The sequence below is a fragment of the Xylocopa sonorina genome, chromosome 4, assembly GCF_050948175.1.
Source record: "Xylocopa sonorina isolate GNS202 chromosome 4, iyXylSono1_principal, whole genome shotgun sequence".
NCBI classification, from domain to species: Eukaryota; Metazoa; Arthropoda; class Insecta; order Hymenoptera; family Apidae; genus Xylocopa; species Xylocopa sonorina.
Genome location: NC_135196.1, coordinates 13,322,119 through 13,348,977, shown reverse-complemented (window position 1 = coordinate 13,348,977; position 26,859 = coordinate 13,322,119). Strand labels below are relative to the sequence as shown.

Below are 26,859 nucleotides of genomic sequence, written 5' to 3'. Positions count from 1 at the left end.
AAAGAACCAGCCATTAGTTATTACATGGAACACCGTGTCACGGGGCCAATTAAAGAGAGGATCGTTGGTCCTGCTTCAAGTCAGAATCAAAAATGGTCCATTAAAAAGTACAACGCCGAACGCAAACGGTCTGACTTGTGCTACATCGTTTTTCTTTCCTATTAAAAAACGAAGCCTTGGAATAACAGAGAGTGAAAGAGAGAAACAGAGAGAGAGAGAGAGAGAGAAAGAGAGATAGAAAGAGAGAGAGAGAGAGAGAGAGAAACATAGAGAAATAGAGAAAAAAAATGGAAAAAAAAGAATGATCGTGTCAATTTCGTAGAAGTTGTGAATTTCGATCCCTCAATCAAGACCGAATTGGCTGCTCCGATTTCACAAAGTTTCTTCGAGTATCTGCCATATCTGTACAAGAATCGTGGACGAAAAATCGTCCGTTAAAAGTAACCAACAACTAAAAAAATTGAACCAAAGATGAGAAGAAAGATCGCGCGGGTCTTTCGAGATCGAAAGCTTCTTCTGGCTGAAAAAAAAATCAAGGGAGAAAGTTTCGCGCGCAACGGACTCGCGACAAGCCGAGGAGCAGATACGAACACGTTGTGCAACGATTAAATCGCGAACCGATCGTGGAACAGACGCGGACAAGAAGAAGCGAAACTTAACAGAAAAAGAAGGACGCCCTCGGTCTTCTGTATCCCCGAGACGTTGGAAATATATTAATTTAAAATAGAGAAAGATAGAGGAGAAGCTGCACAGAGTTTCGGATGCAAAAGCTGAGAAGCTGGTTGAGTTTTTCTTTTTTGTCTTTTTCCTTTCTCGTCGAGATAGAGGCGGGAACGATACACGTGAACAGAACTGTTGTTATACGAGTACAAATGTTGCGTGTATATCGACGTGGCAAGAGAGAAAAAAAAATGGTGCTCACGAAACAACGGGGCTTCTGTGTGGTCAATCAGATACAAATACAACTCTCGGCGTGTAAATGGTGGCGGAACGATATTTTATTTCTTTCTGCCAGTTACAGAGAGCGGTTGGGGGACACGTTCGCAAGCTCAAATGCAAGATACAACGTGAAACAACGTCCGTCCGTCTTTCGGTTAATCTCAAAGTTTCTTTAAAACGGTAGCGGAGAAAAAACGGATGTCGGAGGCTGCAGAGAAACCACGGGGCTTCCAGCGTTGGAAAAAATAAAAATGGTAATCGACCAACGTGGACGAACGCGCGACACGGCGAAAAGAAACACCGGAGACAGAAAGCGGCAGGTCTGAGAGAAAAGGAAACGAAGATAGAGAAGTAGCGCAGAAAGTTAGCCAGTGTATGTTAAGCAATCTACTGTGCTCTTAGCAATTTTCACGTGGCTTTCAAAAAACGTGACACAGGTCGGTTTGGCCAAAGGTATCGATGAATGTAAAAAGAAAAGAAAAGGGAAAAAAAAAGAGTAACGAAAAAAAGATCGATCGATCATGGGGTGATGAGAAAAAAAACAAAAAAAGAAAGAAGAAGAAACAGAAAAATGGAATATTCCGACAAAAAGTGACCGAAAAAATATCGCGTCATCGCGTGGTCGCTGGTCCTTTATGGAGAATAGGTAAAACTTTTGGGTCATCGTCCAGAGCGTCGAGGGGATGACACTCGACACCATCACCTCGGTAGTCGCTTTTAAGCACAACATGCATCATCGGCGCAAGCTCAGAATTTACACAGATCTAACGCTCCGTAAATGCAGTACCAATCGTATTTCTCGTATACATATCGAACGAATATTAGTAACCATACTTTCGGTCCTCGAAGCATCATATTTCGAAAGTACACCATATACGATGCACGATCATCTCATTCTAGTCTTTCTCTGTAATCACTGTATTCGATAACAATGCTGGTCCTGGCGATACGGAGATTAGAATTTCTCGAATATCGTTCACGAGGTCCCGCTGCGAGACCACGCGCGCATCTTCGATTCTCTCTAGATCGTCCTCTCCATCGTCTCTAGATCGTCGTTCGATTCACTTTCGACGAGGCGCGCGACGACCTCGTCGCGACGTCCGAGAACGGACGCGATGGAAAAACTGGTTCGAGTTTGAACATCTGGTGGTGCTCGAAGGGAAATGCGCGCGTGACTCGAGGCTGTGAAGCATGGCCATCGATCGGATCGCGATCGAGGACGAGCGGTTCGAGGTCGATCGCTGGTCCTCTCTCGGTTGTCGGGAGGGGTTCCGCCAAAAAATTCCGCCAAAGGGTGAGTTTACATGGAAAATCGATCGTGTACGTCGTCAACAACCACGAATACCTTTCTGTCCGAGAAATTTCGTGCGTTTCAAAATTCGATCAACGATCGACAGACGAGAAGCTCGTCGATGGAATTTCTATTTCGTCTCCCCTCGTGTTTTTCGCTATTTTAATTCGCGCTCTCTCATCCGGATCGTTTGTCGTCGGATTCGTGGCTGATGATCGAGGAAACAGACAGTGAAGCGATGCGATCTATAAATACATTACGAGGCGTAAGCTCCGGTACGAACAACATTGCAACGAACGTCAGAGTACGAAGCGTAATTAAACGTGGAAAGTAAGTAGACTGTCTGGAGAAACCAACGACGAGAACGAAATAAAGAGAAACAGAGTGCGAAAGGCGGATAGAAATAGAGAAAGTGGTGAACGGTATTTCAGAAAATTTCGTTTCTCGGCAATTTACTCTTCCGATATTGTGCAATAAACGCATATATATATATATATATATATATATATATATATATATATATATAGAATAGGCAAGTGAATCGAAAAATAGGAGAGAAAGGAACAGAAATGAGTGAATGGCTAGAAACGTGTAAAGATACGCGAGAAAATGGAAAGTCAGCGGTTCAAATATCGCGGGCGCGCTTTTCTCGAGGCTGGACAGAGAGTATTGCGTGATTCTTATTAGAAGTAGAAAGGAAACAGTACAGAAGAGAAAGAGAAATTATATCTGAGAGATAGAGAAAGAGAGGAGCTAGAGCTCTAAGCGCGCTCGGCAGTGTATTCACAATCGCAATGAACTATACGTTCGTAACTTAAAGATACGATACTACAAGGAATTTGCGGAAAATGGCCCGAACTTCCTCGCTTCGATCCCAATAGTGAAACAATTCCATTGATACGCGGCAATTCGGTAGCTTTATCGAACCAAAAATTATCACCCGCGTACGTATCGTTTGGTGATCGAATATTGGACGTAGAAATCGTATCAACGGTAATGTCTATCTCTATTATCTATCAAATGAATGCGAAACAAATATTTTAATCTAAAAGAGTATGCTACGAAAAAAAAAATATGAGAGAACTATGGCCTAAGGCTCTAAGTTTTCGCAAGAAAATAATTAGTATCGCTATCGGACACACCAAAGTGTCTCCATGTATCACGAATTCCTTCGTAAGACGAGCAAATCGTTGTACTTAAGACGCTAGTTCCTACTTTTACTCACCCTCGTGTTGGAACGCAAAAGTTTCCCACGAACATCGATCGTGGAAACGCGAAAGAACAATGTCAAAGAACTGTCTAATGCGACTAAAAAGAAACGAGAAAGGAAAAGGTAACGAAAGAAAAACGTGTTCGGGCCAGTTCCGTAAAATTCAGCTACAGAAAAAAAAAAGGAAAGTGTACTTCATGCATAAGCCGTGGTACCATTAGCAGATCATCATTGGAGTCGCGCATCCGCTTCTTGCCGAGTTCGATGCTCGCCATACTGGCGCTCTGAAGTCCTCCGGGAACCGCAGTTGCCGGCACTCCTGATACACCGCCAGCCAACGCGCCCATTCCCGCTACGTTCGTCGGCATAGTCGCCGTCTGCTTTTACGGTTTTTCATATTTTTTGTATTTTTTTCATTTTTTTTTTTTTCAGTTTTATTTCACGTTCAATTTTCGTTGCATACGTATTTCCAGTCATACGTGCGGCCGATCGATCAAATTTCCCCGTTGTCCATCGTATTTTCCGCGTTTTTTGTCCCATTTTTATACACACGTGCGCGCGTATAAATACATTTTTGTATTCCATTTTTTTTTTCCGTCCCGTTTTATACGCCATACAGACGTGGGTTATCGTAAGTACGTCGACGATTCCATGTTTCGTATCGACCGTGGCCGTTGGTCGTTTTTGGATGGACGGGGACCGTTGGTACCATTTTACGTCGCAGGCGATCGTCGTTGATCGTTGCCGTTTCACAGCGGTGCGCGTGGTTCCAAATTTCGTCAATCGTTTCGACGTTACACACGGTACAGTTCGAGTATTTTTTTTTGGTCGTCGACGTTGCATTTCGTTTTTTTTTTTTTTGTCGATTTTGTTTGTTTTCGATTCGTCGTTCGTTTCCGTTCGAGGCACGTTTTCAGGTCCCGGGCGCACAGGTATTTCGGTCGGCATAATTTCGCAGGCGTTAATTGGCAGGTAGCGAAGCGCACGGAGGTTTTTGTCAGCAAGCATGAAGAAGCATCGTCAGGCGGAAGAGGGCAAGATAAAAATCAAAAAAAGAAAAACAGACCAGTTGAGGCTAAAGGCAAGAAACGACAGAATCGCGTACATAATATAATATAGATATATCAAAATTCAGATTGGATTCAACTCGTATATCGTTGACAAATGATTAACATACTGCTGATATGCGTACACGGTGTACAACCGTGTGATCGATGGGTAGACAGTAAAAGATACGATAAAAATTTTACATAACACATGTGCTATCGTAACGAGCGCGAGTCGTTTCGCTCGCGGCGCGTATAGAAATTCGCGTGCCCGTGTGCAGCGCGGCCGTTTCGTAGCGCGAGCACGCGTAAAACGACGCGCAAATTAATGGTGCAACGCGCGTAGACGCGACACGCTTCTCGGGTTGCCCTCGCGAGTACTCGGACCCGTCGGCTCGCGTAACTGCCTCGTATCCGTCTTCCCGCGATTCGATCGGTCGCGACGGCCATCCTTTCCCTCGCGATCTCGTCTTTCAACGTGCAGAGGACTCGGGAGGGAACCAGAGAAGATCGCCTCGAGCCCGTTCGAGGGGTTGCGCGTGTCCATGCGAACCCCTTTCGTTGCTTTCGTCGATTCGAGAGAAGACGCGATCGAGAAATGAAAAAGCTGCAAATACATGGTAGAAATATTTAAAGAAACGCAATATAAATCGTAACGTTCGACGTGAAACTCCGTTCGTCCAAACCTAAACGAGGCGAGCGATCCAGCTGAAACGTAGAAAAGAGTTAGAGGAAACTGTCGACGACGTATGCGGCGAGGACATGGAACCTAGAAAGAAACACAATAAATATTTTTGAGTGGATACTGTATTAATAGCAAAGAAGATTCAGACAAAATGGTGCAACGATTATACGATGACGAAGGGGATAAAATCGATATTAGAACCGATAGGCGTGTCTCTTGGCTGGTCGTCGACGACGATCTGCGAACTAATGGCAATGAACGTACACGCGTGGCCCCCGACGTGACGTCTGAAACGATAGAAAAAGGCGTGTCCTGGTAATTGAAAGTAAAGTACCCGAGCACCGGGGATGGGCAGGGTACGTGGGAGGGGATGGTGGTAAAAATCAGACGTATAGAACGGTGGTGCGAAGTACGGGGAGCAAAAGAAATATAACCGGGGAATTCCATTTGATCCTCCATCGGGATATCGGCTACCGTTTCTGACTCCGGCAACACCTGCAATAATTGGCCAGCTATCTGTCGAAATTTATTAGTTCTCACAGCGGATATCTTTTCGTTTCATCTTCCACTCGGGTCGTCTCTTCCTTTTTTCTTTTCCTTTCTTCGAACCTCGAAGGAAACGAAGAATTTGTGACGGCTGAAAGTACACAGAAATTGGCAAAACCCGATGGATAGAACGGTACCACAGGGCGGATGGACGAAACGAGAGGACAAAATAAATTGAAAAATACTGGGACGTTTGTTGCAAAGTCGCGTTAATCGGAGACCTGAAAAATTCATTAGAGAAACATGTACATTTTAGGTTATTAGATCGTGGCAGCCATGGACACTGGACGCGACACGCTGCGTTTCCGTTTGGTATCGTTTCGACGTCCATCGTGTCTTCTACTCCGCGACTCTTCAGCGTGGACAGCGTCGATTTAAAAGAAACGTATCGAACATCGTGTTGGCGAAAGTGTACGTGTGTGTGTATGTGAATGCGTGTGTGGTGTGTCGGATGTAGGTGCAGAGTGGTGTGTACACATTTTGTATGCACGAATCAAGGCTGGTGGAACAGAAAGAGTCTTACTATCGGGGCTGGTCCATCGTGTTTCTACATGGTAGGCCTCGCGACCCGCTCTCTTTTCTGTGGGTGGTACTAAGGGGACATATTTGTTCGTGTCGTATAATTTGACAAACATTCAGATCAGATCGTGGCGTAGCAATTCCGAAGAGTGCATTTGGCTGCAATTTAATTCGATTAGACGCGCGAGCTCGCGGATCCTCGATCGCATGGCCGGTGATACGACGGTCAGGTCGAGGTTAATCGATCTAATGGAACATCAGCACGGCGCAGAGCGGGCGAATGAACGGCCGCTTTCCAACGAATGGCTAGATCAAAGGGCGGCGTGATTAAATCGGTTTATTTGACAAATTCGTCTCGTCGACCGCGATTGCTTTTCCTTCTGTCTTTTTTCAATTCCACGTGGACGAACAGAACTTTGCCACCGGTGGCCGCGATTTCTCCAACCGTTCGCGATCGATACCGCGCGATCCAGTACGCGAGCTAACAAATAGTTACGAGAAACACGTCGATCGCGTCGAAGTTTGCCAGTTAAAATGGCGCAAGCAAATTTTTCGACAAAGCTTACCCCGTCGTCGCGCGGTATGCACCCTTGGGAAATTGAAAACCACTTTTAGAGAATGAGACTTCCCTGCCAACAAGCTGGTCTGCCGCAATCATCCATGTGAGACTTTTCTTCCATTGTGTCCGGATATGGCTGCAGGTCTTCCGCGCGACGTTGCTGAAAATGTCTTTCTCGCATTCTCTCGCTTCTATTTTCTTTTTTCTTTTTTTTTCTCTCCTTTTTCTATCGTTCTTTCTTTCTCTCGCATTTTTCCTTCTGTTCCTTTTCTCTTTTGTTTTCGCCAGTTTCTCTCACATTTTTTCCTTCCTCTGGCTCGGCCTTTTATTTTGCGCTCGGACAATGGACAATTTCGGTACCCCGAAGACAAGTTCACGAACGCTCGAGAACGGAGGAAATATCGTTCTCTCCCCCGCCGTTCGAGGAACGTACGAGAGTACTCTTCCACCGGCTGCCTCCAGCTTGCCTGCTTTCTCTCCAACGAATACTATTTGCCCACGTGTCTCGATCGTCCCTCGATCCGTTCGATCTTACCAACGAAGCCTCTCAACGAACTGTTCCACGAACTCGCCGATTCGTCGGTCACTCGTCACACGCGCGTCTATCGCGCGTGCGAATGTTCCAGGTCGAGAGGAAGCTGAGAGCGAGCAACGGCTGTCGAGGGACGATCGCGAGTTTGGTAATTGCGACCGGTTACGCGAGAGCAATGTTGCGTTAACGATGATACTTGATCCGCGAAGCTGACCCGCGGCGATCGTTGCGGGCAAGCGTGCAAACGTGAACGAAGACAGGAAGGTCCGCGTTTCGAAACACACTACCTTTCGCCCCCTGGCGCGCACACCTCTCGACAAACCCATATCCGTCGGATCTGAGACTCTCGAACGTGTCACGGATGCACGTGTCTTTGTTTCTATACATCACATTTTCTTTGACTGTTATCTATTTATTTATTGGTTTTTCTATTTTTTTATTATTTTTTTTTTTTGTTTTTTTACTAGGCTCGACAATTCTCAGTGTAGCGTTTTTGTGTGGGGCAGCAAAACAGCAGCGAGGGGTTGATAGCCGGGGTTCGTGCAGCACAGCTTGTCAGCAGAGTGGTGTACGTGTCATTCGTAAAAGACATGTCACTTTAACAACTACTTCTTATTTACAAGATCGTGACCTCGCTCCATTTCGACGTACCCCGTTCGTATCGACGCGTATTTCGGTTTTTCGAAGAGAAAACGCGCGCCACGGATGGGATCGCGAGATAGAGGAGGAACGGGTGACGGAAATGGAGCGATCACGCGTGGCTGCGGGAACAATTTTGTATATATTTAGACCTAGGCACCGAAACAGGTGATTGGTGTATTGCAACTAGTTCTTTGCACCTGGATAGCTGCGATAGGCTGCTAGAAAGAGAGAAATAGAACAGTGGTGTTTTTTGGTGATGTTAACAAGAATTCTGCCTCGTGTACTACTCACTACACGCTACGAGAACGGCTGAACATCATACAAGGAATAATGTTGAAAAACTGGACGAACACAAAAGCGACAAACAATAGGTGGGAACAAATTGGATACCGTGTGATCGATGGGATTGCGTGAAACGGAGCAAGAGTACAAAATGAAAGAGAACAGAAAAGAAAAAGAAATGAAAAAAAAGAGAGAGAGAGAGAACAACGAAAGGAACAAAGGCGGAGAAACGGGTGGAAACGAATGTCGAGATAAAAATTGGGGGAAAGAAAATTGGGGGATGACATAAACGCGATACGTGGGGCGATTGGATCGCGAAACAAGTTAATTCGATGTACGAACGAAATAGGGAAATGAAAAATGGGGTAAGGAGCAACTTCGGGGTGTACGACATGAGAGGAACTAATATAATACACATCTCGTAGATAACCGTATCGAGTTTGCCGCCTCGTTCTCCGTTTTCGTTATCGCCTCTCTTCCCGTGTTTTAACGCTGCCCGGTTGCGAATCGACGCGTCTAAATTAACACCGTTGACATCGCGTTCGGATGACAATGGGGGTTGCTCGTCGTGTTCCTAGAGCTGTGAAACCCGGTTAATTCGCGCGTCGACGACACGCTCGCTACGGTTATCGGCGTAATTCGAGCACTGCGCAACTATTGGCCAATTTTACTTCTGTGGTTCGGTAACCTGTCTCACGTGCGACAGTGCCATACATAGGAAAAAAAAACAGTACTTTATAATGTATATATATACGTATCGCTGTAATAATATGTATATATATATATGTATGAAGATAGATATAGATAGACAGGTATAGATAGATAGATAGAGAGCTCGATACGTGTGTAATATAGCGTATATATATATATATAGAGAGAGAGAGAGTACGCAAGAGGGACTACTGCGTTCAAGGGTGAAGCCCGACGTATATACTCGACGTAGATTGGCGAAAAGCAGCGCAGCAACGAAAGCTCCTTTTGACGCAAACCCAGGAAACTGAAAGGGGGTGACAGTACACGTGAAAGATCGAGAAGACAGAGAATAGAGACAGAAACGGAAAAAAGAACGAAAGTGGAGGGTACACACGTGTAACAGTATAAAGGAGACAGAGAGACGAAAGAAAGAGAGTCGGTGGATGGAATAGGAAAGATCTAGGGGGGACCAGGAAGAGTAGAATGTGCGGTCAAGTAGGATATGCGTGCACTTCGAGTCTTTTGTTCTTCGAGAACGACGTAACTTCCGCCTTCTCCTCGAGAGCTGTTCAGCAGCGTGGTTCGATTCACATTTAACCGGCCTTCCCTCTCGATCGTCGACCGTATGATTTATCTGCTTTCTTTTACTTGTCTCTCGCGACGTTGGCCAGCGTTAAGTCACCCTCTTTAGGGTGGAAACTCGAAAGGATATTCCCCGCCGCGGAAATTTTGATCGTTTGCATGCAAATCGCCCGCCAGCTTCCCCCGTCGTAGGCGTGCCAATTAAAGCCACGAGACGTTTATGTACACACGTATAACGGCCAGACTTTCACCACCCACGCATCTTTCCGCGAAGCTCAGCCCAGGTTCAAACAGACAACGGCACACTGGCTGATAACCAGTTCCCAGCGACGAGGTGAGACAAAACAGAAGAGAGAGAGAGAGAAAAAAAAATGTATGAATAATAATACGTTACGACACGTGTACAAGACATCCGGCACATGAAGCACACGCCACATGGAACTAGAAAGAGAGAAACAGAGAGGCTAGAAGAGAGTCTGAGCGGAGGTGGATGGTCGATCACGGACAGGGGTGGTCCCGATTGATCTATCGACGTCCGTTGAGATTTCGTTTCTCGATCTTCTTCGATACCAATCGTCCGACGAAAGTGGCGCGAGTGTCGTCGACGAGGACGTCCTCGGATAGGGAAGAGCTTCCTAGAAAGCACGACTCGTTAATGGATGAAACGGGAAACGGGACATAACCACGGCCGGGCGCGCGCGACTGGTTTCGTATACGAAAGAGAGAGCTGGCCACGGTTCTTGGTGGACGTTTCCGCGACCATGATCTTCTCCGCAGACTCTTTGTCGCGCCGTCTGCTCGGTATCTCTGTGTATCGCGTTCTTTGAGCGACGAGTCGACTTTTGTCGCGCGGTCATCGCGGCGGATCGCGATGGAAACGCGGACTGGCCGGGATAAAGATTCAAAGGGAGCACGGCGAAACAGGACGACTTATCGGATACCAGGTTGAAAAGGTTTCCTGCTCGCGTAGGAAGGTAACCGTGTCCGTGCTCGAAACTGTACATCGATACGCTGTCCGTGATTACGACCAGAGGACGAACCGGCGGGCGGATTCGGTGCAAAAAGGGGGGTCAAGGTGGAACCGGGAAAAAGTTGGAAGATAAAAGGGGCAGGAAATGGTTCGTGAAGAGATGTGAAGAAAAAGAAGTGAAGAAAGAAAGTTAGAAACAAATGACAGGAGAAAGAGAGATAGAGAAAGAGAGAGAAAGTTAGCGATGATAGACAGATAGACTGATAGACTGAAAGAAAAGAGAGCAGAGAGAGAGAGAGAGAGAGAGAGAGAGAGAGAGAGAGAGAGAGAATGCATTACCGCAATGCTAGCCCGAGATTGTGCGGCCTTAATGTGGGCTTGAAGGTGCAGAGGGGGGTGGAAATAGCGGCAGGGGTCCCGATTGCATCGGCCCTTGACAGCGTCCATGCAGACCGTCACAGAGCCGTCCTCGTTCGCCTGCACCGTCTCGAGGGGGTGCGCAAACCGGCACTCCGTCTCGCCGCGTTTGCACGCCCCGCGTTGAAACTCGCGACATACCTACAGCAAGAGCGAACACGCATGGCATGGCACTCTATCTATGTGGCCAAAGGGGGCTGAGGGGCATTGGGGTGGGGGCGCAAAACCGGGGGCAGCTCCGGGAACTGTTGGGTGTGGCGATAAACTGGTCTCTGTGAGCGTTCCGTGTGCGTGCGCGTGTCTTTCTGTGTGCGTTCGTGTGCGTTCGTGTGCGTCGAATGGCCAAGTATTATATATATATCGGGGATCTGTCCGTGTGCGTATGCGTGTGTGTCCAGGGTGGGAGTTTGACTGTTCTGTTTTTCACGAAGGCGGTTGGCTCTCCTTCGAGATACGCGGGAGGATCTGGGGTGACTCTTGATTTCGTTGGAGATGGGGTCGGGGGTTGTTTCCGGGAAGGGCGAAGCAGTGATAAGCTGGAGATGTTTATGATTTGCTGGATGAACCAAGTTCCCGTGGATGCTGATTTTCGGAATTTTACGAAGGCTGCCCAATTCTTTTGTGGCGGTCGATGGTTGCGGTACGTTAATGGAATTTTTTGCCTCTTGCTAGGTACAGCGTGTTTGCGTGTGACAGAGATGTCTGATAACTACACTTTCGACTTACTAAATGCATCGAACTACGGTTAAATAAATCCTCTTGAACTATATCCATGATTAATCGTTCTAAATCTGAAGCTACGTTCTGTTCAAAATCAATTGGTTGCTTAACTTCATTTCCTTTCGTCCTCAATTTCTTAAAATCTCATAAATTTAACGGATCGAATCTCTTTAATATCGATCGACGCATAAGTAAATAATGTAACAGTGGTAAAGTTGATTCAACAATTTTTAGCACCCAACAGATTTGCTTCTAACGTGGGACGATGACAAGGGGTGGTTCGTCAAGCAATTCGAGTAATGACAGGAGGGAAGTACAAGACGGAACATGTGAAGTAGTGAAAAGAGAGCGATATGTATACAATATAGTGCCAAAGGATCGAATGATACGAAAGAGCGCCCCATTTTTGGATTCGTACGGGTCTATTTAGGGAGATGTGAAAAAAGCCCACCTGACTTTCTTTTAACTTTTCATTTGTCCATTCCGGCCGTTAATACGGTACCCCGCTCTACTGACTTGATCGTACACACCTCAACTCTGATCTGATCTCGTTGAAAGCTAAATTAAAATCGCCCGGTACGACTCTATCAGAGACATCGACAACAACGTTCATTTCATAAAACTGACAAAAATCAGATATTTAATACGGTGGCTACATTTGATCGCGCATAACCGTACGTACAACTATGCCACGTCAGAGAACAGGGCATATCAACGCCTAGAAGAGTAAGAAAAAAAAAGAAAAAAAAAAAGATATCGGACACATCTAATCACTACTCTCTACGTTTGGAACTAAATACCGTGTTGAATACTGTCAAATAGGCGTCGCTCGCTGGTTTCAGTGTACCCTCGCCCCGCCCAATAAGGTCAGAGGACACGGAAAATCGGACGGCTGTGTTTCGAGAAGGTGGACCAAAAAGTATGGTCGGTTACGAGGGGGTGGTGGTGGGTGGTTGGGGTTGGTCGTGTTCGGTGGTGAGGGTTTTGGTGTGGTGTAGTATGATGGATGCCTCCACGGATGCATCCCAGTTCTTGGTGTACTATCAAACGGGGTTAATTCGCACGTGTGTTAGAGGACTCCTTGCGCATGCATCACCTACTGTTTCCGGCCGTTTGTATTTTCGCGCGACGCGCACCGTTCACGGAAAAATATATAACCCGTTGAAGCCTCGAGCGCGAGCCTTCGCGATCTGAACGAAGGAGGCTGAAACGACAGAAGCGAAGGCGAAGTACCTTCCACGGCTGGCTATATTGTCGTCTTCGTTTCGAAGTAGACGAAAGGTTACTGCAACAAATTATCAATTCGCTCGAACGCGTTCCGAGTACAGAGTCGGGGACAGAATGCATCGGATATTATACGCGATGCGTTACTCTATTCGCAGCGGCGCAATATACCTACTGGCAATAATTTTCCCGATAACAAGGCAACGTTTCGGTACTGTTCTCGTTTACTAAGTTAAAGTGAAACTGATATCTGTCATTTTGCCAGCGGAATAGTTATCTACCGTGACACAGGTGCTAATTACAAGCCAATACCTGTCACTGGTATCTGGTGTCTAACTACAATTTCGACAAACGCCAGCCACGCTTACGTGCTCGACAGTTTCTTGTAATGTGCGACGAATACGTGAAGCTTTCTGTCGTCGTAGCGCTGCGTCGAACGTGTTCTAAATATGTAACCATCCTGTACAAAATATCCACCGTTCCTCTGGTTCCTATCGTGGTGGCTCGCAGTGGAATTACCGCGCGATTGGTCGGACAGAGAGTCTAGTGTAGTTTCACAGTGCAGTATTACGTCGACTGATGCTGTTCAAATTTGAAATCCCCATTTCACTGTGGGCGCTATGTGTAACGATTCTACGCTATTTAACGCTCAGCGGAGAAGGTATGCAATTGGACAAAAAAGCCAGCCGTTCCTTTCGCAAGAGAAGCTTCCTTCCATCTCGCCGGTAAATTGACATTTGATTGTGGCCCCCTCCCCCCCTTTTTCTCGGCTATATATTTTCCACGGTGATTCGCGCGAACTCACCTAGCATGCTGTAGAAACATGCAAGCCAGCAGCGGTGTTTCATTCAGCCGTAAGGCATGTACATACACAACGTCCAGCGTGGATTAATGCAACGTTCAAACGATCCGCGTCGTTACGCATCGTTCGTGCGTCAGGAGGGTGAGACAGCAAGCGTGTGAGTGTAAATGTTCCGGGTCCCACGCGCGCGGCGCGAACGGGGAACGCGCGTTTTTCGTTCGCGCGTGAACGAGAAACGCGCGATGATGCGAATGGCTGAAAGCTTCCTGGAGAACGCTCGATCATCTCCTCGCGCCTCGTTCGCGTTGCACGCGTTGGACCCCGATTCTAAGCATGCACCGTGAGGTACAGTGTTCGACGCTCGACCCCTTTCGATACGTTCGTACGGTTCTCCGGCGTGTTCTCCGAACGCGCGACTCGTCGACAGCTCGCGCGCCACCGGAAGTGGATGACCGCGGTGGATGCGCGAGCTCTGAACGGGTGGAAGCCTGCAAGCTATACTGGGACCACTGAACAATGATGCTTGGATTTGCAGTAGGGTTCAGGTAGTCGATGAGGATATCTCTTAACGATATGGGTACATGTACGATTTGGGTTCGTCCTTGGTGGTGGACGGCTGTTAGAATCCTCGAATGCGTGGGTACAGAGTGTGCTGACTGATTTCTGGCAAGCGTTGCTGTCGAATGAGAAAGCTAGGAATGGAATCGAGCGGATAAGAGAGGGACTGTGAGGTGTAATGGATGGGGGGTAGATCCATGCACCAGCTTTCAGTGACCCGAGGATAGTCGAAGGGACGCACGCACGAGGATTGAATGATTAACGAGACACACACACGTACACAGGCGACACACGAATCGTATACAACGACCAAAAGTATAAAACATGTAGATAATATGTATATGTATAAGTAATATATAAATACATATATAAAGGTACCAATATAAATACGTACGTACAGATATACGAATATACGAACAGGTATACACAGAAAGAGAGAGATAGATAGATAGAGACAAACAAGTATTCGTACTAGAAAGAAAGAGAGAGAGTAGGAGAAAAGAAAGGAGAGAAGAATCGAGAGATAAAGTACAGACAGAGATAGAGAGAGAAAGAGAGAGAGAGAGAGACAGACAGACAGAGACGATGAAACAGAACAGACACGATGAATGGTCCCTTTTGACTTACAAACGTTGATTAGACGCGTGTATACTATATATATGTATACGTAACCACCTGAAGGTAGGCGTGTACACTATTCAACGTATCTTCCGAGCTTTTCTTTTTAAACCTTCCATTGTGCAGGATCGCGTCCTCTTCCTTGAACGCGCACGTATATCCCGAGCTCCTTTGTGGCAGGGTCGTTTTCGAAGAATATTAATGCTACTTGAGCCAACCGGTTCCGAAATTTCATTAGAGTGGAAAGAATCGATCAACAGTTTCGTTCTCTTGCGGATAATTGAAATTTTAAACCGAGAGATACGATGAAAAGGGCAGAGAGAGAGAGAAAGAGAGAGATAGACAGAGAAAGAGAGAGAAAGAAAGAGGTAGACAGAATGAAAGAGATGGAAAAAGGGCGTGAAAATGGGACGATAAGTTTCCAGCCTGATTAACGCACGACTCAAAGTACTGTAAACTACATAGCTTCGTACAATGTTTCATCAGTTTGACTTTCTAACGATTCCCAAGTACTTTGCACGTTTGATCGTCCGCTAAAGTGAACAAGATTTCTAACGTAGCTGAATATAATACTAATGATCGAGGAGTGGAATCATTTTTGAGTGAATATCAGATCGTTTTTTGTTTGCAGGCCGGAAACTGTTCATCCTACCCTCAGCCCAGCCTTCTATCCCTACTGGAGGGGTGTCCTCTCTGGTCACCACGATTCCAGCACGTTCGCAGATACTTGGACAGCTTTACGGGACGCGTAATCGCTGCTGCGTGTGCTCGTGTGTGCTCTGGTTAGTCGGACGCGATCAGTGCGCACCCACGGGACCACGGGCACAGGGAATCGAATTATAGGGTCGACTCTTTCGAATCTCCAGCGCCATTTAATAGCTTTCAGGATGTACCGCGATTGGATCGAGTAGGGGCTCGTCAACAATATATGTTTCCGAAAAGCATGAAAATTTGTTCTCCCCTCGTCGAAAAACAGCTGAGACTAATTCGCTATCGGTTCTCATCTTGACTCCTAAACGGAGGACTTTGCTCGTCCACCCTGTGTGGACTTCCGGTGGACGTCGTTCGTCGCCTGGTGTGTCCAATTCACGATTACCGTTACCCAACTTTCGTGTATCAACAGACAGGCAAGAGAGAAAAATGAATGAATCGAAATCAAAAGAAAAGTAGATAAAAAGAAAAGGAACCAAGGAGCAAGAAGTAGTTAAAAAAGTTACATATCTGCTCGCTAAAGCACACACATAAAATCGAACATAACGGCGTGGAAATGAGAATCATGACTGTACTTTTTGCTTTTTTTTTTTTGTTTTCTCTTTTCTCCAGGTTGTCACGTGTATGTGAATCTTCGCTTTGCCTGTACGTGTGTGCAGAATGGATGTGTTACGTGTACGGGCGTTTAGCCGGCGATTCGCCGCCTCGCGTTTCTGTACGTGTGCGTGTTACGTGTAACGTGTGTTTTGCGGAGAAATGCATATAAAAATGTCAAAAAACTCGCATGCGATCGTATACAGAATGTAAAAGCACCTCCTCCTGGCTGTAAAAGTAAACACATAAGTCGCAAGTACACGTTCAACAATTAATGGAATTAGTAAAACGAGAGTCTGTGTTTGTGTTGTTGGCAAAAAAAAAAAAAAAAAGGAAGATAATGAACGATAAATAGAAATCTGGCGCTGTAAAAAATCAGGTACACAGGTACGTATATATGCATATTTTAAAATGTCTCTCTCTATATATATATATATCTTTTTGTTAACCAACATATATAAGTATTTCAAAACATGTGTGTGTGTGTATATATATATATATATAGTTTTTGTTACCAAAAGAAATCTGTATATAGGTATACTGCTGAAGATATACATATACATGTATGTAAAAAGTACGAGGAAAAATTACGAGAAGCTGTAAAGAGCATTAGCTTTGTGCAATTACGTCAACGTCGCGGCGAGCGACGCTTTCCCAACGGGTCCACTCGAAACGGCACCAGTCCTACGGGTTGAAAGGATTCAAAACTGGCCGGGAACAAGATCCAGATTAGAGCGTGCGTTGTCCGTTGCGAGACGTGAACGCGTTGGAAAAGCATCGTCGCGTCAACAGCTCTGGGCTAGCTAACTGAGGTCAAAAATAAGTATGCATGTGTCGCTACGAAAGAAAGAATCGAAATTAATATTGTTAAAGTAATACGATCGAGAAAAACAAAAATGATTAACGGGAGAGTATCAGCTCGTGACGCACGAAACATCCGGTGGCTTCTTTCGCGTTGCAACCGCGAAAGGTACGGCTCGCTTCTGGTTCGTTCGAAAGGGAAAACACTTTCGTGGGGTGACGCGAAACTCTGTAAGCGCTTTCGAAGGGATGTTTCGCGCGTCACGAGCCTGATAGACGGATGAAATGAAATTTGTAAAGTAGACGAGGCCGGAAGAGATGTCTGATGAAGTTAGAACGAAACAACGACACCGACAAATAGAGAGTAAGAGAAACGAAAACAGAGGGACCTCTGTATAGTTAAGTGCCGGCCTATGTAAGAAAAAAATAGAACAAAATATAAGTCTCACAGTGAGTGTAGAACAGAAAGGTTATAGTATTATAATCGCAAGGTTCTGCTTCGTCGCTGTATAGTGTGTGCGTGAGGTATATATGATAAGTTATAGGGTCCCGTTAAGTAGTAACATCGATGCAAATATAGATGAATAAGAAGAAGAAGAAAGGTAAAAGTAAATGAACAGACGGAGAAAGAAATAGAATTAATAATGGACATCGCTACGCTTCATTCACTCTATGGTCATGGCACTACGATGTATTATGATTAGGAGAAATAAATACTAAGTCGTCTTTTTTTTTTTTTTTTGCTTTCTACGGCGTTTCGCTTCCCTGATTGGTCAAGCTTCTTGCGAAAATCTCATTCCTCGAATGGCTACCGAATTACATTCAACGGCGCAATTGTCTTTTCCGCGCGATACAATCGAAGGTGCGATCGAGCATTGGCCAATCAAGGTAAGAAATTAATTAATGTATCTAAATAGCAAAAAATCCAAACATATGTTTATGTAGAATATTAATAACATTATAAATAGATATATATAGATATATACATATATACATGTACATACGTGTGTGTATGTATATATATATATATATATATATATATACGTATAAACAGGCAGCAGGCAATTAATTTGAAAAGACCATCAACGATGTAACGTCCGGGAGAATATGTATATCTTCTCTTTCCTTTCCTTTCTTTTTTTTTTTCTTTTCTTTTCTTTTCTTTGATGGATGTAAAACAGAGGGGGTTGGAGATCGAGGAGCTTCGAGATTATCCAGACGGGATCGAGTCGAGAAAGAGAGTGAGAGAGACAGAGTGAAATTGGGCGTGAATTCGGTTTCGTTCGTCGTTAATAAACAGAGTTATCGGAATTGTTCATTTTTCAATTGCACGCGACCTGTGTGTACAACTTTTCTACACGATCGGCAATAATGGCTACCGTGACGTCCGTTTCTCACGGCGCGATTGCGATCGAAACGGAAAAAAGTACAAAACGAGACGGCGAAACAAAGAGACGAAAAGTAAAAAAAAAAGAAGAAAAGTCGAAGAAAAAAAGTTATGTAGTAAACAATGATGGAACAATAGAAAAAAAAAAGAGTCACTTTTACGATATGCAGAGACTATTTCTTCTTGCAAGCGGCATATACGCAACTACGGAAACGTTTGTAACTCTTCAAAGAGGAAAGAAACAAAAGGTAGGTACAGTTTTTAGCATACTTGGCACAAGTTCGATCGACTAAAAGAGCAAAGGCACATTTACATTAAGACGAAAATAAAAAATGCACGCACGTGATACGTGATACTAGAAGAAAAAAAAAATGAAAAAAAAACCAGAGTGTGTGAGAGAGAGAGAGAGAGACTGTAAGATCGTAGAAATAAAGCGACTTACAAGAGTACTAAAAAGAGAGAAAAAAAAACTGGTAAGACACAAAAAGCACACAAACTTTCGATACTCGTTTTCTTTTTCTTTCTCTGTTGATTTCGGTCGTTGAGAGAACTTAAAAAAAAAAAGATTCAATAAACAGTCTGTGCGTTGTTTTTTCAATTTCAATTATATTTCTTTTATTTGAATTCATCATCAATAAATTTCATGTTGACCCGAACTTAGTGCAAGTCATCGAGTGTTACATCACAAATAGGTATCGTTTACGATATACTAATTATCATCATATTATCGTATGTTACCAAATATTATAATAATTATAATTACCGTTAAAGACCAATTGCGGTTAGCTGATAAATCGATCGATAATAGTACCGAATTTCTATTTGCAATAGTTTGTTTAATTAACGACATTACATTGCATAATAATTCATATATCCTTTTTTTCCGTACTCTTTTTTTCTTTTTCGTTCGTACTTAATCGTAAGGTCCTAACGCATCATTACTTTAGACGAGGGGGAGAGGACAGTACAAAAGTTTGAAAACGTGTCTTCGTTGATAAGGAATAATCATGGAAGGTACAAGGGAAAAAAACCTGTCGGACACACAAATGATCGCGAAGTGTCGTACAAATGTTATAACAAGAAGAAAGAAATCGAAAAGAAAAAAAAGGGCAGACTAACGAAAGAAAACTCAGGGAGAAGAAATGTAAGAACAATAGTAAACGCCAACGCGTGTAAAAAGAAAAGACACTTGTTCAAGTCCCAGGCTGGAAAATATTCTAGAAACGTACAATTCTTAATTAGCGCACCGTTCGATCGACACGTGTAAAAACGAACCGATAAAACCCAACGAGGAACAATTGAGTATGCCTCGACGAGATTGAATATATCGAACCAAGGCATATCCCTTGCCTTTATGGTTCTCGTTCTCCTCGATACGAAACACAATCAGTTAATTTGTTAACCTACCTACTATGTACACGTGTTATTATGCACGTATGCATGGCTGGATCGTCGTGCACAAACGTGTTCTGCATACGTACATAAGTGTATAGATTCTTTAAAACGTTGTTAAAATTCTGCTTCGCGAAAACGTGCAACGATCTTCGATATTTTTGTCTCTCTTACAAGAAAAGTAAAAGTAAAACGAAAAATCCACGTTCTTCGGTAATTAGAAACAATTCAAACGTTCGTTCGAGTTACACGGTTTAACTGGTGAACGTAGAATTCCATGGAGAAAGCGCTGAATTATTTCGCGCAACAGCTTTTAATCATTCGAACGACGGATCGATTTCGATTCCATATCAAACGTATAGTCCTCGCGCGTGTTTGTTTATACCGTGTATGCGACACGTTGTAATCACGGGCAATAAATCACTTAAGTTTTTGCTTCCAGAGAACACTCTGTTTTCCTCACGTCGACTGTATTTTACTCTACGCGACATCGTTTTCCGTTCATCGATTAATCTTCTCTTTATTAAGCATCGCTGTCGACCACCGCGCTCTCTACTAGTAATAAATACCTTTGTTTACGCTGTCGTCGCGCAGAAAGAGGCTCGACAAATTCGCCAGCTCGACGTCTTTGCTCGAACGAAATTTTCCAACGGACGTCCAACTTTTCCTCGTACTTGTCGCAAAAATTTCCAATTCATCGACGGAAAGGTTTAACCGTCGTCACCGTCGGTTCGAATGGCAGAAGCGCGACTAAATACACGCGAACCGTACCCTTGATCCCGTTTTTCATCCCCCTTTACAGAGAAACTGAGAGAAAAGTGCGCCGGAGGTTTCTGTAGCTGTCCATTCGCGCTGCTGTCGGCCTCGTTACCCGTCGAATACACGGAAAACGTATTAAATTCGCTTTCTACGAAGAGCCGTTCCTTGTCCGAGTGAAGGGGTTGAGGGGGGAGTGAAACAAAAAAAAAAAAAAAAAAAAACAGCCAGCGAGGAAGCTCCATTTCACGAACGATTCGCGAGAGTTTCGCGCGTCGATACACGCGGCGCGACCGCCCCTCGACGCCCCTTTACGCGTCCCGATTTTATTCATTTTCGCCGCGGAAACGGCGCGCCATCGCGCGAAACTTGTTAATTCCGCGAAAGCCGCCGGGCGAAAGAAGCGATACAGGCTCCGGGGAAATCTGTAAACTCGAACATTATAAAACTTACACCGACTCGACGCCACCGGGTGAACTTTCGCGCTCGCGCGTAGCAAGAAACATTATTGTTGCCACGGTTTTCTTGCGCCCCGAGTCGTGTTCCTTAACGGGAAGTTACGGGAAACTCGCGGGTCTTAATTAAATTCGTCGTTATCTGTCTGCGAGCAGCGAAAACATATTTCTGCCACCCCCTTGCGGGGGGTAGGCGGTCGCCGTTTCGCGCTTCGCGCCCCGAACGCGATTTTATTGGATCGTTTTCGAGCAGCTCGATCGATTAGATCGCTCCTATCGGAGAAAATGATCGAAGAAGATAAGAAGATCGTTGCACGCTTTCCGTCTGATCCACCCCTCGACTCTCGCCGCACTATCGTTACTATCTATCCTCCTTTCAATATTAATCATCACGTCTCTTTTTTTTTTATTTTTGTCGTTGCCATTTATAGTTGCTTCGAACGAACCTTATATCCGATGTACAATCCACGGGAAAAAAAGAAGAAGAAGAAGAAGAAGAAGAAGAAGAAGAAGAAGAAGTGAAAAAAAAAAAAAAAGAAAGAACAGAATCAATCGCCTCTCGCGACCGTCCTCGTGAACCCTATTCCCTATATCGTCGTGCAAATCCTCTTAATCGAAATGCCCGCGTACACCATATACGTGTAGTGCTATAATAACCATTAGTTAATTAGTTTAAAGGAGTACATAGAAATCATAGAGCCGCGCGGGTGTTCGTCGGACGAGCGACAGAATCGTCCGGTTCCATTCCGAGGGAGCCGTTCCTTTCTGGCGGGGAACCGGGTACACGACCCCCGCCGTTTTACTTCCGTTTCGCCGTTAATGAGCCTCGTCCCGCTCCAGTTCGCGCGGCTACAAGCGATCCGTGAAATGATCGTCACGGTGCAGTTTCGCACGGATCATCCGGCGCAATGTCGTTAAGCATCCGACAACCCGGACGCGATTGAACACGGAATCGAAAAATAATTTGCCCGCCCAGCCGGAAACGAGCGGGGCCAGGCCGGACGAGGCTCGATACCCTCAGCGACGTCCCTCGCTCTCCCGCGAGTTTCACACGTTTTTCTACACCGTACACGCGTTTCTTTGTTTTTTTTTTTCTTTTTTATAGTGGTTATCGGATAAATGTGTATATAAATATATATGACGCTCTTACCGGGGGAGGGGGATAATCGAACCGCTCGAAGACCGAGCATTCCAGCCTAGGCGCTCTTCGCCTCTTTTCTCTTTCGCTCCCGAGCAGGTATTTGAAAACGCAACCGCGACCGATCTCTCTTCCCCAAAAACGCGAACGAAAAAAAAAAAAAAGAAACACCGCGTGCGTAAGTGAATCGCGTGACCGCGGTGGTCGGCGATAAATACCGATCATCCGGTGTACGGGGAACACCGGCGCGCGCGCGCGCGCGCGGAAAAGGTACAGAATAGAATTAGAATGAAAGTAAAGGCGAACGAATAAATAATCAGAGTGACAGGTAAGCGAAGAAAGTATAAGAACGAAAAGAGAAAGAAAAGAAAGAGGGGGACAGAAGAGAACTACGATCGTCGATCGTGTTCAATAGTACGCGTGGACGTAGATCAGGTTGTGGATCGGGTGATGGTGGGCGTGGGGGTTATGCAACGGGGTACAGAACGAGGTGGTCGTGATCGTGGTCGGGGATGGTGGATGATTGACAGATTGCATCGTGGAAACGGGCGACACCTGATTGGGGGGACCGGCCGGCACTTGGTACACGGTATTGGGCGCGGCCATCGGGCACCTTGAGGCCCCGGCTGCGCCGTGTTGGGCCCCATGCTGTTGTTGTTGTTGTTGTTGTTGCTGTTGTTGTTGTTGTTGAATGTAGTTTGGTGGTAGACATACCTCGAGGCGGTCGGTACGTGGCATCTTCTGCGGCATCGCGACCGTCTGCGGCACCACGCCCAACGGACTTCCGACTCCGGGGTCCGCAGGGCCCATGATCGTTGGCATGATCGGGCTGGGCGCGAAATAAGGGCTGTACGTGTTGCCAACCTGCGGCATACCGGTCAGGTACGGATTCGTCGCCTGTGAAAACACCCGGAATGTATCCAGGTAACACGGATTAGAACAGACCTATCCCCACCTTCGCTCCACGCGAGTTCGTCATCGTACACGCCCCAAAAATCTTCTCTCCCGTCTTTTCCGTTTCCTTCGAACCCTTTCTAGCGCGAACGCGTCGAGAAGCGCGCGCGTCGCGGCGATCCCACCCTTATTCAATGTCGATTCGCGGACGCGGTTTCCGTGGCCCCAACGCGGACTACGCGATCGAGACTACGCGATCGATAGCTATCGCGCGTTTACGTTGTCGTTTCGATTGGAATTCCAAAAAACGCGATATTCTCTTCTTTACACGTGGAACGAGAATTTTAACGAGCGGAAATTCGCGAGCAAAAGAATAGGTTTGCTCGCTCGCGTAGCCTTAATCGTTCGTTTCTTTCCGCGTGGTAACCGGCCGTTCCGTACGACAAGCGCGCGTTCCCATAAGAAGCGTTTGGTTTTGCAGAGAACGGGCTACCCAGAAGCGAAGGTAGGTAATTTGAAGCGCAGCCGAATGTGCTGAACGCCCGTCCCTTCTTCTTCTTTAAGGATCTGTGTGCTTGTATTCCTCGAACTTTCCGCCGACGTACAGAAGCTTCCGGACAAGCGAGGCACGGCGAACCGTCGAAAAACTTGCCCAACTACGCGATAATGGCCGTTGACCCGGAAAAACCGTACCCACCCTCCCGTTGCCCTTTTCTTCCGCTACTACCTCGAGGGAAAACAATTATTTTCCATCGAGAAGTTGCCGTGCCTCGATCGTCCGCGGATCGTCCATCGCGTTCCCTTCCGCTCTGGAATCAATTTCTCGAGCCAATGTCTCGCGACCATCTTTTCCTCTTGTAAATGCAAATTAGAAGATTTATAAGATTTAATAAGAGGAAGAATAATATCGCAATTATCGGAGTCACGATCTTCTCCAGTTATTCGAGTAGTTTCAGAAACGAAATGTCTCAGCTTCGATAGGTAAAAGTTTCTCGTATATCTTCTCTCGGGAGCGGAGGGGAACACGACGATCCATTTTGGCCGCAAAATAACGCATGCTTTCAAGGAAAACTCTCTAAAGGAAAAACTCTGTCGAAACGTACAGAGGAACTTTGTCTCTTTTCGATAAAAAACAAAACGAAACATCTCGTGAAGCATGCAAATCAAGTATCAATCTTAATTTTACAGTGCGGCACTCTTTTAAAACAAGTCGAAGCTTTCATACAAACGCTTACTAGATAAATAGTCTTACAGGCACACTACACGCGTAACAGCGACGACATCTTACGGAATCCTATGTTTCGTTGCTCGCTTCTAAGTACATAAATTTGCGTGATATCGTGGCGTACAGAGAGAGAGAAAGAGAGAGAGAGAGAGAGAGAGAGAGAGAGATTCGTTCTCCACGTCGTCGCTGTCGCGTGGCGCTTTAATTAACTAAAAAATTAGTGGAAGCCAACCAAAACCAGGAGTTACCATAAAGGCGTGGGTAGCGAGAAGTTGCTGCTGGATTTGCTGTTGAAGGTGATGGTGTGGTGCCGGAGGTGCCGGTGCCTCCTGTTCACCAATGACGTAATTGGAGAACACACCAACAATCAACCACAACCACGAGAGCCACAGCGGCAAACATAGGGGACAGACAGGCAGTCATACGAGTAGTATAGGGTTCGATGTCACGTAGCAACGACTATGAATTATATGTCATGAAATAAAAGGCGGGTGGGTGTAAATGATGATTCTGATTTTACGGTGAAAATTTCTCATTGGTCGCCAGAAAATATTTGGGTGCGAATATTTTTATATTTTCGTCTTTTTTCTTTTTTCTCTTTTACTTTCTTACTTTATTTTTTTCTTCTTCTGTTTTACTTTTTCTAATTTACTTTTTTTCACGCACGCACCCGCACGCGCGAGCATGCGAAAGAGAGAGAGAGACAACTTCATCGAACTGCGGACAGCAACGTTCCTCACAGTTTTTCGCGCGTTTGTTCAACACATTGCGGTCACTGTGCAGATGCGTGCATTCGCGACAAAATTCGTATATACGTTTGTCTGTTATCGACGACTTTCGTTCTTAACGTGTTTTTCTTTCTTTTAAAACCTTCAGACAGTTCGAGATTTCATCTGGCCCCAGAGAAAGGATCGACAGAAACAACAGCAGACCGTAATGTGTTTATAGAAACAGTGGGGGGTAGGGGGGTAGATTTTGTGGATTCGCCAAATGACACATATATTATATGATCGATAGAAGAAAAAAAAAAAATGAATAAATAAAACGTTGACGAACCAACAAAATAATCGTATGCTTTTCAAAGTTTACAATTCGTGATATTCGACGGCAGTCTAGGAGAACTAGTATGTAACTACGATTCTTTTCTATTTGGCAAATTGATCTCTTATTAACAGAGACATATATAATATATTGACTGTCTATCAAGAATCATGGATAAATTAAAGGAGTAAGGGGTGACACTGACCAAAAACATGCGGCGTGCTAAAGTTTACTCTCTGAGGTTTTAATCTCTCGGTGCAATGCCCGCAAATAAAGAACGCCGGTAAATGGAGACGACGTAGCGCATAGTTACCTCGAAACTTTATCGCAAATAAACAACTAAATCTGCATGTACATGTCGCGTAAAATCAGAAAAACAAAATCTAATGCGAACAATTTACAGAAAGATAGAACTTTATTTAACAAACTCATTGTTATCGAGGAATCGATTCAACGCGGGTGTCGTTAAAGTTAAGAGGGGCATAGAAGGAATGAGAATGGCACACCGTTGACCATTTACGCGGCGTTGCCTACCAAAAGGGTAATCTAGTGGTAGTCGTCGACTAACACAGACAAAAATCAAAATCTCTCGATCGTGGTAAAAAAGAAAATGTGTGGATGTGTGAACAGCAGAAGACGTGGTGCAACGAGTTTGTTAAAGTTCGGACATACCACTGCTGGTACCTGGCCAGGCACTAGGGGGGCCGCTGTGAGGCCCATCTGCTGCATCAGCGCATTCTTCAGGGCTAAGTGATTGCGCCCGTTTATCAAAAGCTGGTCCTTCAGGTGTTGTGGTGGATGGAAATATTTGCACGGTGGCTTTTCCCGATTACATCGGCCCTGAAACGAAAATAGACCACTCTTATGTATCTCGCATCGAACGTTTCGAAAATGGTGTCGAAAGCGCAGAAAGGGGGAGGTGGCGAACGCTTGAAAACGAACAAGAATCCGAAAGGCAGGGAATTCCTCGTTCGACTGGTAAGGGTGGCAAGCGCGTACAAGTGGCACGGTGGTGCGATTAAACGTAACTTTAATTACGGACCCTTCCACGGCTCGCCGTGAACAATATTCCCGCGGCAGGTCCCACACGTGCAACGCCGCGACACCATTACACGCGCCGCTCTATAATTGCGCCGAGTCTTACATAAACGCGCGGCCTATCTGCAATTTGTCCGTAAGTGAAACACTCACGTACAAGTGGTTTATAATGTAGCTAATATCGAAAGCTGGCTGGTCCTCCCTCTCTCGCGCGCCCGCGCGCTCTCCCTCTTCCTTTCTCGCTTTTCCATCCCATCGTAACTTGGGCGTCGCAACGAGCTTTAATGCGATTTCAGGCTTCCTCGCGCCGCTGCACTCGCGTGGCCGTAAGCGGTGTAATTTCGAAGGAAGAAAAAAAAGGGGGGAAAGTGATACGCGGGAGAAAACGCTGAGAGAGAAAGAGAGAGAGGTACTGAAAACGCTGAGTTGTTCGCTTTACTATCGAGGGTAGGACATTCTTTTTTCTCTTCTTCGTCAGGAGCGGACAAATGTACGCGTGCGATTTTTCCTCCTCGCGATTCCAGTTGCTCGCGTTGCGCTCGAACCCATCGCAACCGAGTACACCGGTCGAAGCGTTATAGACGATAGCGAA

The 26,859-nt window shown here is 45.5% G+C and overlaps 1 protein-coding gene across 15 annotated transcripts in view; it reads right to left on the bottom strand.

Annotated features, from left to right (window-relative positions):
- LOC143422703 (protein muscleblind) overlaps window positions 1–26,859 on the bottom strand; it is a 339,744-nt gene that overhangs the window by 22,447 nt on the left and 290,438 nt on the right. For 4 of the 15 annotated variants that reach the window (XR_013101750.1, XM_076893527.1, XM_076893526.1 and 1 more), the window contains exons 4-8: window positions 25,902–26,069; window positions 24,437–24,517; window positions 22,784–22,966; window positions 10,836–11,054; window positions 3,656–3,817 (exon numbers count right to left, since the gene is read on the bottom strand). Coding sequence is in view for 14 of the 15 variants with exons in the window: in XM_076893527.1 (XP_076749642.1) it covers window positions 3,656–3,817; window positions 10,836–11,054; window positions 22,784–22,966; window positions 24,437–24,517; window positions 25,902–26,069 (813 nt within the window). In the remaining variant the exon portion in view is untranslated. Of the gene's footprint in view, window positions 1–3,655; window positions 3,821–8,048; window positions 8,188–10,835; window positions 11,055–22,783; window positions 22,967–24,436; window positions 24,518–25,901; window positions 26,070–26,859 lie in introns of those variants that run through there. The other 11 variants (XM_076893533.1, XM_076893532.1, XM_076893534.1 and 8 more) reach the window with 9 other exon arrangements.